Raw genomic sequence first — 16,322 nt, forward strand, 5'->3', positions numbered from 1 at the left:
ATCAGATTAGGTACCTTTCAAAGTCAAGTATATTCACAACTGACATGTAGTCTCAATTTAAGCTCAAAAAATGTAATTTTGCTATCAGGTAACAGGAGGCTGGAAGTAGTGAAAAAGGCAGTTGGAAGCAAGTTACTGCCGAGCTGAAACAAGTACTACCATATTTCCTTTCAAACTTTTAAAGAAAGAAATGGAAATGGAGGACTGCTTGATATCTTATAAGAAACAGTGCACATTGGCACTAAACTTATATACTGTGGGACAAAGCAAGAACTACACGCCAGCATGTTCCAGCTCTGATGCAGTGAGAAATAGATGATAGGTACTACAATTGCAGTGCAGCACATATTATCCTGGCAGGATTTGTGCATTACCCAATGATAACTCAAAAGACAACATGTTCTCCTGGGTGGCCTCAAAGCAAAGGCCGTTTTTATACCATATAAATTCTTCATCCAGAATCAGAAAAGGATATTTAAGCTTAAATATCCAAAATTAACTATAACAATCAGGGGGAAAAAAAAGGTCAAGATCACAAAATTCATCCGATTTTCAAGGCAGACTAGCATATTTAATATCACTACCCACAAAGCTGACACTTCAGAGATTCAGACAAATAAAACCATAAGTGAAAAGCAAGAAACTTTATTTTAAGGCAGCATATAGACACAGTATATACCAAGTGAAAAAAATTCTTTTGGAGTTCACAAGGTTCCACAGCCTTTTAGTATTGATTTAGCACCCTTAAACAACATTTTATAAAAAGAATTAACAAATTAGATTATGTATGGTCTAACTCCATAAAAGCCTAAATCATGTATGCAATGATGTCTATGCAATGTTGAGGTACCATACTGCATCCTTTGGTATTGCCATTGGAGAAAGAGGGTGCCTGTATGAAAAATAAATTTACAAGTACAAACATATACGTTGCAGGTCCTCTTTTGCCCAGGTTACATCCCCCTTTCACAAATTTCAATTAATAAAGGATTGCTTTTCACAGTTAACCAGGGTGGAAAAAAGACCATTAACAGTTCAATAAGTCAATAAATGATGAAGACCACAAATAAGAGGTTACTGTTCTATATAAAAAAAACAGCAAAAAACCTGTATATTCCCTGTTAAAATAATTTTGACCTGCACAACTAAGTTTGTCAACAAATGTGCTATTTGCAGTTTAAAACAAAATCAGTGCTAGGAAGTCAATCACAGCCCAGCCTTCAAGAAGACTAAGGCACTTAAGTGATGGCTTAACTTATTAAGCAAAGAGAATCAAGGCTGACTAGATAGGCAGTGTTCAGCTGAACCTACACTGGCCAAAGAAAATCCCAGAAAATTATCACCACTTTGAGGTAGCAATTTTTAAAAGTTTTTTTTTGTTACACCAATAATATTGGTCTGCACATCTAGACAAGCTCCTAGACTAAAAACAAAAAAAAAGCACAAAGATTTTGAAGTTCATATGTGCTATACAGAAAGATTGCAGAATAGAAAGCCAGTTACCCTGGATTCATTCGTCAATCTTTCCTCCAGTCAAAATACACAGGCCAGAATAGCCATGTTCTTTTAAAAAAAAATCAAAATCGGCACCAAAAAGGCAAGAAATAATCTGAAGACAAAGGCATCACCGTCCATTACCATATCCTGGAAATAGTTGGGTAAGAAGAGTCTGCAGGCATTTGTTCACTGCCAAGTTGCAATTTTTGCCAATGTCATAGCGGCAAGCAGGACAGGTGTACACATCGGCCTTGAAGGAACGTTGTAAGCAGCTCTAGGGAAAAGTAATAATTCATAAACAAACTTGCATTTCATTGTCAACCAGATCACCAATGCACTCGAACAGGAAATCCTTTCACAGCACATAATGTTCATATTTCATACACTTTTAAGATTCCAGAGGATTACTTAAAATGTTAGGAGGACTGGATGCAAGACAACTGCAATCCTAAAAATACAACACAAGAGTTAATTGTGATGCTAATCTGGGAAGCTATGTTTTTAGATTCCAGACAGCGCAAAAAACGTATGCTCAGCCGCTACGAGGTGCTGAAGGATTGATCAGACAACCAAAAAAGTCGGAGGTTGAGAGGTTGCTGAATTTGAACTGGACAGCACAAGCAACCCTGTCATCAGCAGTTTCTTGTCCCACTTTTATTCTGTTACCCCGTGATTCTATCTTGATTTCAAAACTCTATTAACCTGTGAATCAAACTTGGGCCTTCCTTGCACTGTATTACTCAACTGTACTCTTTTACCATAGTTATTCGTACATTTACATTCTAATACTCCTATTTGCACAAATTGATTTTTTAGAGGTATCATGCTTGAGTCAATGTTCCCATACTGTTCCCAGCCCCTCAGTTTTAGAAAATAGGTTTCACAAAAAGCAATCCATAACCCGAATGTCACCTGTGACAAGGCAATATATGGATACATGCAAGTTTCAGGTCTCCAGAACACAAATTTATTACACGCAAGCTTTTGGTTATCTAGATTGCTTCCATCAGTCTGTTGATAAATTTATTTGCTGGGTAATTCTTGATGTACATAAAAGCACTTGGGGAATGAGGAGGACAGGAGCAAGTGATGCATGTATTGCTGTCAATAGTTGCCAGAACAATCGCTGCCACCTAGACTTTTAATCCAGAAACCTAGGTAATGTCCTGACAGCCTGGGTTCACATTGCACCATGGCAAATGGAATTAAGGGTCTGATGATGACCATTAAACCGTCTGGATTGTCATTAAAAAAAAAATCTGGTTCACTTCCTTTGGGGAAAGAAATGCCATCTGGCTGATTTACCTGATCTAGTTTACATTTGATCCAGGCTCATAGCAATGTTGACTCTTACTTGCACTCTAAGCAATTGAGGACTAACCAATGACACCCATACTCAATGAGCGATTGTTTAAAAAATTTCACGAAGCAAAAAAAGCACTTCAAGACTATTGGGAAAAGACGGAGTTTTGAACTAGATGGAAGCAGAAGACCTAGCTGAAATCTATCTAGGTACTACAGCTCCTTTCACCCTATCTTCTCCTTTATCCATCTTCTATCCACCTCCCCCATCTCCTATTTCAGAATCCCTTCCCCTCCCCCATTTCTGAAGAAGGGTCCCGACCCAAAACATCAAACTTTCCTGCTCCTCTGATGCTGTTAATCCAGCTTCACACTGTGTTACCTCTGAAATCTATCCCTTCCATGATTCTATGAAAATTTATCATTGGGAAATCATTTAGATGCTAAAATTATAAATCAGCAGTTTTAGATGCTAAAATGAAAGAAAATAAATACTTATTCTTCAAATAATACTAACGCATTCAATGGCAAAATCTGTCATTTCAATTCAACGGAAAACTGTATCTAATTAAACTTTCATATAGTCACAAGACCAAATACTTAATTAAACTTACATTTAATTGTTGGGTTTGATATTTTACTTGAGACAGCTTAATGTAGCTTTCACCAGTGTGAGTAGTTATTGATTTTATTAAGGTCTTTTGTGAATGAATAACTATAAATTTTGAATTGAAAATAGCACTGCTGCAATAAAAGATACCAATGTGATCACAAATGTTTTGCAGGTCTCTGCTAGTTAAAATACAATTCAGTAGTCAAAATGATCTAAAATTAGTTTTGCTAAGCAATCTTCATTTAATGGTTACAGTACTTACTTTACAGACATTGTGTTGACAGTCTGTTGTAATTGGCTGGAATACCACTTCCTGGCAGCAAATGCACAAGAATGCTTCCTCCAATTTTGATAGGAATTTCTAGAAAAAACACATTTCAAATGATCAACATTCACTGAATATTTACAGATTGTATCCACACCATCTCACAAAAACATGTTTATCAAGTCAATAGTTCAGTATTTTCACTTACAGTGTAAAATGTATGTGACCCCTGGTGCAATTTAAAAATGCTAAATTCAATTATACTTGCTTAGGACTATTTCATTGAGAAAATTTTCGAAAGCACCTTTAATATGAGAATTCAATAATCAAAAGACCCCACCAGGTCAAGGGAAAATTTGCATTATAATTCCAATCTTATAATACAAAATTTGAAGCAGAAAGAAATTCTTACTGGACCATCCTTAAGGGACAGAAGTGCTTCATCCCATACTTTCTTGTTAACTTGATCATCTTTTATGAGTTTTTTCTGTTCTGCTGTCAACTTGAATGCTTCCACCTTCAGCTTTTTGGGTGTGCCTTTTGGTGATGGGGTTGATGAACACCTGTCCACACCTGAAAAGCATTAACATTTACCAAAATAGGCATCAAAATACAAGAACTGGACCATAAGACATCAGATTTTGATAATAAAAATGTCACCAAATATATCATGTTTCCAGAAAGCATTTGGTGGCATGAGCACTCACAAACAGGGGTGTGACAGATGTTGGAGTTCCTATTCTTTGTTAAATGTTGGGTTTCATCAGCTTGAGTAACTTGCATTTTTCACCTAAATATCCAATGCTAACATGGAAGTTAATTCTCAATCCAGAAGTTCTATAAAACTCACCAAACTCTTAGATCAATCATTATTCCATCCTGTATAAATATTGTTTGTAGACATCAATTTGCAACTGCTAAAACGTTTCTCAAAATTCATATTACTTATTCTTGTGGCACTCTTACTGATTTATCAATCTGCATGTGTAATTTATTAACTAAGAAAATTGTTTTCAACTGACTTGCTATCATGCTGAAATTAGAGAGGGGTTGTGAAATAAACCCAGTCTATTTGAGACGGAGAATGATAACAGCAACAAGGCACATTACAATTTCAACATTCCACAAGCAAAAAATATAAATCAAATTCACAATCATGATTATTCACATTCAACTGCTGTCTCATCAATCACATTGATATGGTTTGGTAATATTGTTAAGGCTAAGAGAAACAGGGTGGATAGTAATTAACTTTCAGCATAAATAAATAGGGAACAACAATGATACTGGGGATGTTATGAGAGTTGCAATACAGAGGAGATCAATAACATTCTCCGCAAAGAAAGTCTGTGTGCTTTTATTTCCATAATCACCATCTAGCTTGGATTCTATTAATGCAAAATTCCCATCTTAGTGAGTTTGTTTCTGAAGTTTAAACAAAATCAGATCTTGGAGTGACTACCTGCATGCTGTTAAATTTTACTTCATTGGCATACTTGTCCAATTAATAAGGTGGTGAGATGTCTGGTATATTTTTAATTACCAAATACTGTTATATAGCTTCAATAAAGACACGTGACCTTCAGGAGTGAAGTGAAGGCATAGATACATATGCATATTTTGGCTCCACCACATCTAACTTAGCTAAAGAAAAAAAATCTAAATACTGACTGGTCTATGGGACCTTTATTCAAGGAGCACACGTCAACGATAGAAGTTCATAGTTTAACAGTTAGAGGGCCCTCTTGTAGCTCAATTGTAGTGTCCCTACCCCTGAACTAAAAGGCCCACCTTTAAGTCCCACCTGATCCAGAGGAGCATAATAACATCTCTGAACAGTTGATTAGAAAAATAAGTTAAAATTTTAAAAAGCAGTTAGAAGGCCACTTGTGGCACAATTGATATGTCCCGAGCACTGGACCGGAAAACTCAGGTTCAATTCCCACCTGTTCCAGGTGTGTAATAACATATCTGAACAGGTTGATTAGAAAAAATACATTAAATTTTAAAAATTTAGCAGTTGGGAGGGTGGGGCTTTGTGGCTTTATGGTAGCATCTCTACTTCTGAGTCAGAGGCCTGAGTTTAAGTTCCACCTGTCCTAGCAGTGTGCGACAACATCTCTGAGCATGATTAGGAAAATACTGAGCAATTAGAAGGGATGGACTGTTGTAGCACAGCAATAACATCCCTACCTCTAAGCCAAGAGGCCTTAGTTCAAGTCCCACCTGCTCCAGAGGTGTGTGATAACATCTGAACATATTAATTAGAAAATATCTAGTAGTTACAGCAGATGCTGATGTAGCAAATCTGATTGACTATAAGAATGACATTGGGACTAGTTTTGGGGAAGCAGATGTATTTAGGATCTCCTGTTAGAGGAGATACAAATTAGGATCAGATTGTTTACGGAAGACAGAGTACTCTTCCAATAGGTGAATATAAATATTGGACTAAAAGTCTTGTTAAGTTGACATGGGTACACAAATTGCACTAAATATTTTAAAGCTACCTGCTTTGTCTCATGACACTTGCTGAGATGGATTTATCCATAGAATTAGGAGATCTTAACACTTGCTAGGAAGTTAGCACTTGCATAGTAGCATAATGACAGTCAGTTGTCTTGCATTGAGGAGTTGCAGTAAGAAGCCAACACAAGATGCAATTAGAGATCAGTCAATCCAGTACAGACCTGGCAGAAAAGGGGAGAGAGGAACACCAGAATTGCAATCTTAAAACTGCAAGTGAATTTGTATGTAGGTTATAGTTAATGAGTTGAGGTGGCTAAATTAAATTCCAAGGATGTGGTGAATTGAGATTGTTCAAGGAACCTAGATAATAAAGAGTTTGTAAGTTCTAGAATCTATGGGAAAGATAGTTTAACAGATATAACCTGCCATACCTTGACTAGTGAAATGTTTAAATATCAATCTTTATCTTGCAATAAAATCTTGTTAATTTTCATTCTAAATTCACAATTTTATTGCTCTGGGGGTTCGTATGGATTTGAAATCCCTGTACTATTCAGAATGTCACTAGGAAACAAATTTCACAATTGTGTATGCAACATGCTCATCCAGAATATTACGGATGGAGGTATATAAAAGTATTAACTTTGGAATATTTTTCTGCACAATCAACCATTTAAGCTAAACGTGCATACTCATGAAAAAACTAGGTGGTCACAGTTGCCACGCATACTGCCAGAATGATTAGTTTAGGCATCTGGATTAGAAACTCAGTACAGTACTGTAAGCTTTCATTTACTATCCCTTAAATGGAAAATAAATCTTGAAAATGCAAAGGGGGCACTGCATAATAAATACCAATTCCTCATTTTCCCTCTCAGCCTGAAGTCACAAATCTTCTGGAGCCAGCAAGGCAATCTCAGTGAAATCAGTAACTGAGAATTGCCTTTTTATAAAGTGTGAACTTAAAACTGAGTGACATTTGAAGTGCCAAGACAAGGTGGACAATTTCAAGTGTCATTCTATTAATGCATAAAAAAAATACAAAACTGAATTGTGAAGATGTCCCCCACTTCTACTTGAAAAAATGGTTTCATCAATGCAGTACTCCCATTCTAGTAAGATTTATGAAATGAATATGAACAACAGCTATTTAAATATGCACAGCCATTCCTAACTACACATGGTCTATGGGAGGTCAAGAAGACCTTAATTAAAATCAGAATCTATGCAAAACAAAATTTGTGTCAGTATTTTGTGGACACGTACTGACAGAAGTGCTCCACCAGGCTGAACGGTAGGACATTTGCCAAGTGAAAACGCAGCAACACAGCTTGGAGTTCTCCAACTTTAAAAATCAAAGCGACAAACCTGCATCAGATTTTCTTTTCCTTTTGCTCGGTGTTGGCTCAGGATCATCATCTCTCTTTTTATTCTCTTTCTCTTTATTGGCAACTGAATCAAGGTAACCTTCGGGGTACTGTCAGGTAAGATTTATTAATGCAACACATTCCACAACTAAAACAACTCAGTCAGAATTTGCTGTCTAAGTGAAAAATTTTGGATAACCTGCATAGTTAAACCTAGCTTTTTCATCCTCTCCTTGCCATCTTTGGTCCATGGAGCTGGTTCATCATCATCTCTTTTCAATAGGTATCTCCATACCAAAAATCCAGATTTTCCCTTCTCAGGCCAGTATTTCACCACCTAATTCAGAAATATAAAGATAAGCATGCTGGAAAGAAAAAGAATTATAGCACTTTATGATCTCCACTAAACAAAAATGCTAAGCCACTTCACATGGTATTCCTTTATTTAACTTCTATCACCATTAAGACTATGGGCCAATGCCACAGTCAGTGACTAAGCACTCCAAGAAAAGACACAAGAATGCTGCAAATTTTATTTGTTCACAGAACACGGAGATTGACTATGCCAGCATTTATTTCCAAAGCCTAATTGTACATGAGGAGATGATAGCAAGCTTTCTGCTTAAACAACTGCAGTTTATGAGGCTGGGTATGCCCACAGTGCTGTTCTAGCATTTTGACCCCCAGTGACAAAGGAATGGCAAATGTTTCCAGATCGCATTAATGTGCCACTTAGACAGAAACTTATTCCCATATGTCTACTGCTCTTGCCCTCCTAAACATTCGAAGTTGTGGGTTGAAAAGACTTGTCCAAGGAACCGTGGTGAGGTCCCAGAGTGATCTGTCAAATAGTATACAATGCTACCACTTTGCATCTGTGGTGAAGAAAGTTACTGTTGAGGGTGATACATTATTGACAATTGAAAGGACTGCTTAGTTGGCATCAGGATTCCAGGTAATGGATTTAGGCTCCAGTCTCCTAAAAGATCCCCTTGTGATTCAGCAGTAGTGTCCATATCCCTGGACCGGAAGACCCAAGTTCAAGTCCAACCTATTCCAAAAGTGTGTAATAACGTCTCTGTACAGGCTGATTAGAAAAACAGGGGGAAAAAGTGTTCCAGAGTGGTGGTGCAGCTGCATTCACCCAGACAAGAGGACAACATCACATCACATGGCTGACTTGTGCCTCCCAGATGATGGAGCAGCTTTGGGGAGTCAGGAGTTGAATTAATTGATTCAGAATTCCTAAGTCTTTTTTCCTGCTATGCCCTTGCAGCTACAAAATTTATATGGTTAGGTCAGTTGGACTTCTGGTCAATGGTAACGCCCACTGTTTAATAATGGAGAATGATGTAATGTTAAAGCTATTAACTGTCATCGGGAAATGGTTAGATTTTCTCTCCATAAAGACGGTTATTGCCTAGCACTTGTCAGCTCGAATGTTACTAGTTAATTATAAAGAAAGTCAGTTCTGAAGCACCCTGAATAAAACTGGTGACACATGAGCAAAGCTTATACTTCAAAAGAAATTTGAGAGATCTATCCTTTTTGTATCAGCTATTTAGTGCAATTTATATTTACCACAATATTGCTCGTTAGTGAATGTTCAATTTCACTTTATTTTGAAGATTATCAAGTGATGAAATGTTATCTGTTGGCTTTTCTTTGACGTCATTCAGTAAATTTGATTCCTTTGATTGACCGATCTTCATTGTAACATAACATAAACCAGTTATAGCTTACGACTTCCACCCAGAAATTATTTAGACGTAACAGACAAGAAATCAGTTATTTGTGTTAATAGATTACTACAGTCATACCTAGGGATGAATGAATTTCAAAAAGCAAAATTCAAAATTAAAATGCAAGTGACAAACATCTGTTTGACTTGGTGCTAATGACTAGAGGAACTAAGCTCGTTGATCCAAGAAAACTTTTTCCATGACTACCATTCTCAACAAAAATGAAAGCAAAATTACAAGCATCACCGTTATTAAAATTCCACGTTCTGAAAGCAAAAGGAAATGCACAAATTGAAATCTTCTCAGTTAACTGGTACACACCTTATAAATACCATCATAACGGTTGCCTTCTTCTGGTGCATACTTGCTGTGTTTACGGCCTTTGGCACTTCTCACAACCCTGACTGATTTTCCAGCTCTCCAATCCTTAGCATCGGCTCCCACTTTATCATTAATGGGAGCGTTACAGTTAAGAGCTAGAGCCCTTCAAAAGAAAAGGTTTGTCTCAATTATTTATTGAAGCAAATGGTACATTCACACACGAGAGTGTTTAATCATAATGTGTTATTTCAAGATATATGTCTAGTAGTATTCTGGAATGTACAAAACATTTGGAAAAAAGCTAACTGTGTTTTTGATGGGGAAATTCAATATTGTGCACATTCTCATAAGTAAATCTGCAACTCATGAGAAGTTGGGTGGGAAGTGGATATCAAGGCATGAACTAAATTGTATTGTAAGAAAGAGTAAAATATGAGGCTTGAATATCAAAAACTCACATATTTTTATCATTTAAAACGAAAGCAAACCATGTTCTCCAGTAATAGGCATTTATCTCTGAATAAATTCCTACGTATAGATGATGATGTAAATCAAATTGTTAGTCTGACCCATATACCAGAATGAGACTAAAATCTGGGCTTTTTGTTTTAATAATCAACTATCAGCAAACCAGCACCATAAGAGCACAAATACATAACAAAATATTTTCTTTATTAAATAATAGCAAAATTAAAACTCATTAGAGAGATATTATAAAAAAAGGGGCAACCTGTTCATATTGGTCAGTTTCTGATCACACGATTGTTCTGCTGTACGTTTGTTTCCAGAAAGGTCACGTCCACCACTTCCGGTATAGGTGAAGTCACTGCCATGATCCTGTGAACGAAAAGGTTCAACAGTCATCTCTGCCCTTTCAGCAAAGTACTGAGTTTGCTAAATGTATTTGTTTATTAAATGTTATTTGCCAGTTTCTACAGGTTAATCAGCTCCCATACAGGGCCTGCATACCCACTACTGTCAAATCACAATCAGTTGAGTTGTGGGAGAATTTACAAGAATTTCCCTGCCAGCCTCCCCCAGGTAAGCAGAAAGAGCTCAGTCATCTGATTAGTTGGTGTCAGCCTGCTTGTCCTAGTTGTTACTGTCTGCAAGAAAGACAATGCCTTGCCTCATCTTGATAGGTAGGTCCAGGAATCCTTCGCAAGAAAATTCATCGTGGCCCATTTTTTCCCCCTGCAGCAACAGCCCTTTCCTGTAGGATTGGACTAGGGATGGGAATATTCACTGGCTGAGTTACAGCAAACCACTTTAGGAGAGCTTGTTAAATGGCAGAATAGGTAATCATTCTCAGCATCTTTCTTGCTAGAGAGAAGGCCAATTTGTCAAACGTTCTAAAATGTTTGCATTGTTCTTCAGAGTAGTTGACAAGACTCTAAGATGGAATCTTCCATTTCTTTGTGATTTCCATGTTATACTTTTGCATACCATTTTCCATTTGTCGTAAGACCTTCTCTGTGTAATTAACAGCATTTTTTACTTCCTCACTGGAGTACGCCATCTTGCAATTTCACTCTAACTTGGCTCACTTTTGTTGAGAGTAGCTGGTGCTGACAAATCACAAATGCATGTGTTTGGCTAACCTACAGTTGCCATCCGCAACTCTGACGTAGCACTGATTACCTTCTATTGAATTACCTACTCTCCAGACAGGAAAAGTTTAAAAACTTTGCTACAATCAGTTTTTGGCTATCTGAATTTGACTTATCAGACTGGCTGTACCTTCAATTGAAATCCAATATCCATCTCTTAAACCACCCCCAACTCTCAATGCAAAGCTGGTCTGCTGAGATTTATGCCAAAATTACATTTTTGCTATTGAGTAACTATTATCTCTTAAAGTAATATTTGAAGACTCCAAAGCTGAGGAAATATTTCAAAATTGATCAAAAAAGAAATACTGCTACATACAGAAAGTTAATGGCTAGTGACAGCAATAGCAGTTAGACACTTTATAAAAGTTTTCACAATGTTCTGCCCATAACGCATTGCAGTTTGATAACCATTATGTTTAGATGATGCAATTGTTTATGTACAACATACAAAACAATAGTTTGGTCTGACTTTGGGTAAAACCAACTAATGTATATTTTGCAGACAAGCTAAGACAATACTGGATTCAATTTCCAGAAATCATTATAGCAGAATCAAGTCTCAAACAATTATGCAGTTAGCTGAATTAAGAAATTGCCAATATGCATTGACAGGGAGTTGAAACAGGTCCCAAAGTTTACAACGGAAGGGTTTTCTCTCAAAATAATGCTTACTCTATTATCTTTCTTTATTTTACCACTAACTGTCTGGCTTGGTTTCCTATACACATCAACTCTAGGTGACTCAAAGCATACAGAAAACTGCATCACCTTTAAGTGACAGAAGCAACTGCCTGTTCAAAGATAGCACTGCAGAGATGTGAAACAAAGCAGATGCATCAAAGTCAATGGAATTACCATCACTGAATTATCATCACCATCATCATGAACAGGGTGGGGGTCACCAGTGACCAGAAACATAACTGGACCAGCCATATAACTGTCATGATTACAATCGATGATCAGAGGCTGGGAAATCTCCAGCAGATATTGTGGGTGGCACAGTGGCTTAGCACTGCTGCCTCACAGCGCCAAGGACCCAGGTTTAGTTACAGCCTTCGGCAACTATCTGTGAGGAGTTTGCACTTTCTCTCTATCTCTGCGCAGATTTCCTCTGCAAGCTCTGGTTTCCTCCCACAGTCTGAAGATGTGCAGGCCAATGTGTGGATTGTCCATGCTAAGAGTTGCCCTGTAGTGTCAAGTGATGTGTGGGTTAGCCATGGTAAAAACCATGGGCTGAAGGGGTTGGGTCTAGGTCGGATACTCTTCAGAGGATTGGTGCAGATTAAAATGGGCCAAATGGCCTCTTTCTGCACTGTAGGAAATCTATAACTTCTTTTAATTCCTTAAAGCTTGTGCATCATTTTACAAAGCACAAGTAAGAGAGTGGTGGAATATTCCCTCCTTGCCCAAATATGAGCAGCTCCAACAGCCGTCAAAATAAAAGATACTTAAACATCCCCCAAACAAAGCAGCCTACATAATCATCAGTCCAAAACTGTAAACTTTTATTTCCTATAATATTACTGCACCACAGTGGCAGATATGTGTACTGTACCATCTACAAAAGCGCCCTACAACAACTTGCCACCACTTTCTATCCCGGTAGGTCAATTTATTACTTCCTGTTAACTAAATCTCTATTCTTTGATTTACCATCTACCTTACTAAATTTCACTCCTTGAACGCACTATTCAGTTTCAAGCCTACTACTTTTAGTTATGTGGCTTGCCAACACACTCACCCGAGCACAGTTGAGGTGTAGTCCATCCCAACAGTACTGATCTACTTTTCATTGCACCAGTGGCAGTGGCTGACAACTGAAAGTGACATCTACCACATCAGTCTTTGAGACACATACTAATGTTTTCTAATCTGGTTCGGTCTATGCTAATTTGTAGATGGTATGGTTTTAGTTTTTGCTGCCTAGCTACTCATGCTTGCTATATACTATATCTTTCCTGGTACTGCCTATATCAATGGTACCACATGGACTATGATGACTCGATCCTACCTCTCCAACTGTAAGGTCCTCTCCAACCCTGAGCGGACAGCTAAACTCTGGCAGACAGGCAACACTGACTTCTGAACTCTTGCTCTTTTGGTATAAAAAAGTGTCAATCACCCTCACTATACCATCCCCTTTCACCACTACGTTCTTTTTAAATGAAATAATGACATTACCCACACCCCACTAAATGGTTACTTGCACAATGGTGTCATAGCTAGTCAGTTCACTCACTCTGCAGTACTCACTCTTGCAAAACAAGCTGAAAGAACCCCAAATCAGTTGGACAAATGCGAATGCTCAGGCTTCCAACTGCTGGGAACACCAAGGAGTCAGTGAACGCACATCTGACCAAATGGCCATTTCCCATTCCCAAGATTCCTGGTGCACGTTTTGTTAGAAGAGTATATGCACAATTTAGAAAAAAAAAATTCAGATCTCTAGCCTAAACATTAATTCATTTCACTCACCACATCATCTTCATAGCCACCGGCAAGCACAAGGGAATATGCTCCATCATTACTTCGGCCATGAATTCCTGCCACATGCGGCCTGTGAACCCCAGATTCACTCACCTTCAAAATTGAGAAAACAAGTAGAAACATCATAACAAGATACCTTATAGTGCAAGCAATAAAACAAATCAAGCTTATCCAATTTCCTTCCCCACAATTACACAATATAAAACATAGCAAGTCTGCCAAAAGGGCAGGTGGGCCAGCAATCCGCAACTGGGCTTTATTAAAACCATTCTGAAGCACAGGGGGGCCAGTCTCTGCTGAGAAGTCCTGTTAAAATTGTATTCTTTACATACTGCATAACCCTAAATTAAATTCTTATATCAGTTCATACAACACATTAGCTAAACCAACTAAATGAAGCATTCTCTCGCGTTGACTAGACATTAGATCACGGCTGATATGTTTCTCAACCCCATTCTCATGCCTTCACCCCATAATCTTTGATCCCTTACTAATCAAGGACCTATCAATTTATCTTTACCTTAAATACTTTAAACAATTTGGCCTCCACAGCCTCCTATAGAAATTAATATCACATTAACCACACTCTAGCTGAAGAGTTTTCTCCTCATCTCAGTTCAAAAGGGTTGCCCCTTCACGCTGAGCTCTGCCCTTCGGTCTTAGTCTCTCCTACTAATGGATTCATCTCCTCCTCATCCACTCTATCCAGGCCTTGCAGTATTCTCTAAGTTTCAACCAGATCCCTTGTCTTCCTTCTAAATTCTATCAAGTCCAGACCCAGAGTTCTGAAATACTTCTCATATGACAAGCCCTTCACCTCCAGAAACATTCTTGTATACCTCCCTCGGACTCCATTCAAGGCCAATACATCCGTTCGTGGGTATAGGGCACAAAATTGGTCACAATATTATAAATGTGCTCTGACTAGACCTGTATGAGACCTTAAGACCATAAGACATAGGAGCAAAAATTAGGCCATTTGGCCCATTGAGTCTGCTCCACAATTCAATCATGGCTGATAAGTTTCTCAACACTATTCGCCTGCTTTCTACCCCTAGGTTCTTGATTATCAAGAACCTATCTATCTACCTCAATCTTAAATGTACTCAATGTCCTGACCTCCACAGCCCTCTGTGGCAGTGAATTCCATAGATTCACCACCCTCTGGCTGAAGACGTTTCTCCTTATCTCTGTTCTCAAAGGTCTTCCCGTTACTCTAAGGCTCTGCCCTCAGGTCCTAGACTCTTCTATTAATGGAAGCAGCTTCCCAACATCCACTTTGTCCAGGCCCTTCAGTGTTTTGAAAGTTTCAATTAAATCCCCCCTTCATCCTTGTAAACTCTGATGTGTATAGTCCCAGAGTCCTCAAACGTTCCTCACATGTTGAGCTTTTCTTTCCTAGGACCATTCTCGTGAACCTTCTCTGAACCTACTCCAGGGCCAGTCCTTCCTTCCTGAGATATGGGGCCCAAAACTGCACACAATACTCCAAACGTAGCCTGACTAGGGCCTTATAAAGCCTCAGTAGTACATCCCTGCTTTTACATTCAAGTCCTCTCAAAAAAAAATACCAACACTGTAATTGCCTACCTGACTGAGTCAACCTGCAAGTTTACCTTCAGAGAATCCTGGACTAGAACTCCCAAGTCTCTTAGTACTTCGGACTTCTGAAATCTCTCCCCATTTAGAAAATAGTCCATGCTTTTATTCTTACCAAACTGCATGACCTCACACTTTCTCACGTTGTACTCCACCTGCCACTTCTTTACCCACTCTCCTAACTTGTCCAAGTCCTTCTGCAGCCTCCCTACCTCCTCAATACTACCTGTCCCTCCACCTATCTTTGTACCATCTGCAAACTGCTCACAGTTCCTTCATCTAGATCATTAATGTATGATGTGAAAAGTTGTGGTCCCAACACTGACCCTTGCAGAACACTACTTGTCACCGGCTGTCATCCTGCAAAAGACTCTTTTATCCCCACAGTTTGGTCTATCCTGCTCATTACTTCCTTGAAGAATTCTAGCAGATTTGTCAGGCATGACCTCCCTTTGATGAAACCAGGCTGACTTTGCCCTGTTTTACCATACACTTCCAAATATTCAGAAATCTCATCCTTTACAATGGACTACAAAATCTTACCCATGACCGAGGTTAGGCTAATCGGCTTGTAATTTTCCATCTTTTGCCTTACTCCCTTTTTAAACAGGGCTTTCACGTTAGCGATTTTCCAGTCCTCTGGGACCCTTCATGACTCTAGCAATTCCTGAAAGATCACCACTAAACGCTTCGACTATCTTTTTAGCTGTATCCTTTAGAACAATGGGGTGTAGTCCATGTGGTCTGGGTGATTTGTCCACCTTCAGGACAATCAGTTTTACTTGCACCTTTTCCTTGGTGATGGCCACCATACTCAGCTCTGTCCCCTCACTTTCTTTGAATTTTTGGGACATTACTCGTGGTTTCCACCATTTCCTTGTTTCTCCCTATCATCTCTCCACTGTCATTTTCCATTGGTCCAATGTCCTCTTTTGCCCTAAAGAACCTCTTATAGTCTTCATTTGTATTATTGGCTACCTTACCCTCATGTAATCTCCTCCCTCCTTACTTCGTTTTTTTGTTGGTCTTTGTAAGCTTCCCAATTCA

The 16,322-nt window shown here is 38.4% G+C and overlaps 1 protein-coding gene across 1 annotated transcript in view; it reads right to left on the reverse strand.

Moving 5' to 3' along the window:
* Nucleotides 1–629: 629 nt before the first annotated feature.
* Nucleotides 630–16,322, reverse strand: part of uhrf1 (ubiquitin-like with PHD and ring finger domains 1) — a 35,694-nt gene continuing 20,001 nt past the window's right edge. Inside the window, exons 9-16 of the mRNA XM_048559825.2 lie at nucleotides 13,665–13,769; nucleotides 10,307–10,413; nucleotides 9,577–9,739; nucleotides 7,713–7,850; nucleotides 7,515–7,623; nucleotides 4,090–4,250; nucleotides 3,675–3,773; nucleotides 630–1,771 (exon numbers count right to left, since the gene is read on the reverse strand). Of these exons, the coding sequence (XP_048415782.1) occupies nucleotides 1,625–1,771; nucleotides 3,675–3,773; nucleotides 4,090–4,250; nucleotides 7,515–7,623; nucleotides 7,713–7,850; nucleotides 9,577–9,739; nucleotides 10,307–10,413; nucleotides 13,665–13,769 (1,029 nt within the window). The 3' untranslated portion in view covers nucleotides 630–1,624. The remainder of the gene's footprint in view (nucleotides 1,772–3,674; nucleotides 3,774–4,089; nucleotides 4,251–7,514; nucleotides 7,624–7,712; nucleotides 7,851–9,576; nucleotides 9,740–10,306; nucleotides 10,414–13,664; nucleotides 13,770–16,322) is intronic.

The sequence above is a fragment of the Stegostoma tigrinum genome, chromosome 30 (assembly GCF_030684315.1).
Source record: "Stegostoma tigrinum isolate sSteTig4 chromosome 30, sSteTig4.hap1, whole genome shotgun sequence".
NCBI classification, from domain to species: domain Eukaryota; kingdom Metazoa; phylum Chordata; class Chondrichthyes; order Orectolobiformes; family Stegostomatidae; genus Stegostoma; species Stegostoma tigrinum.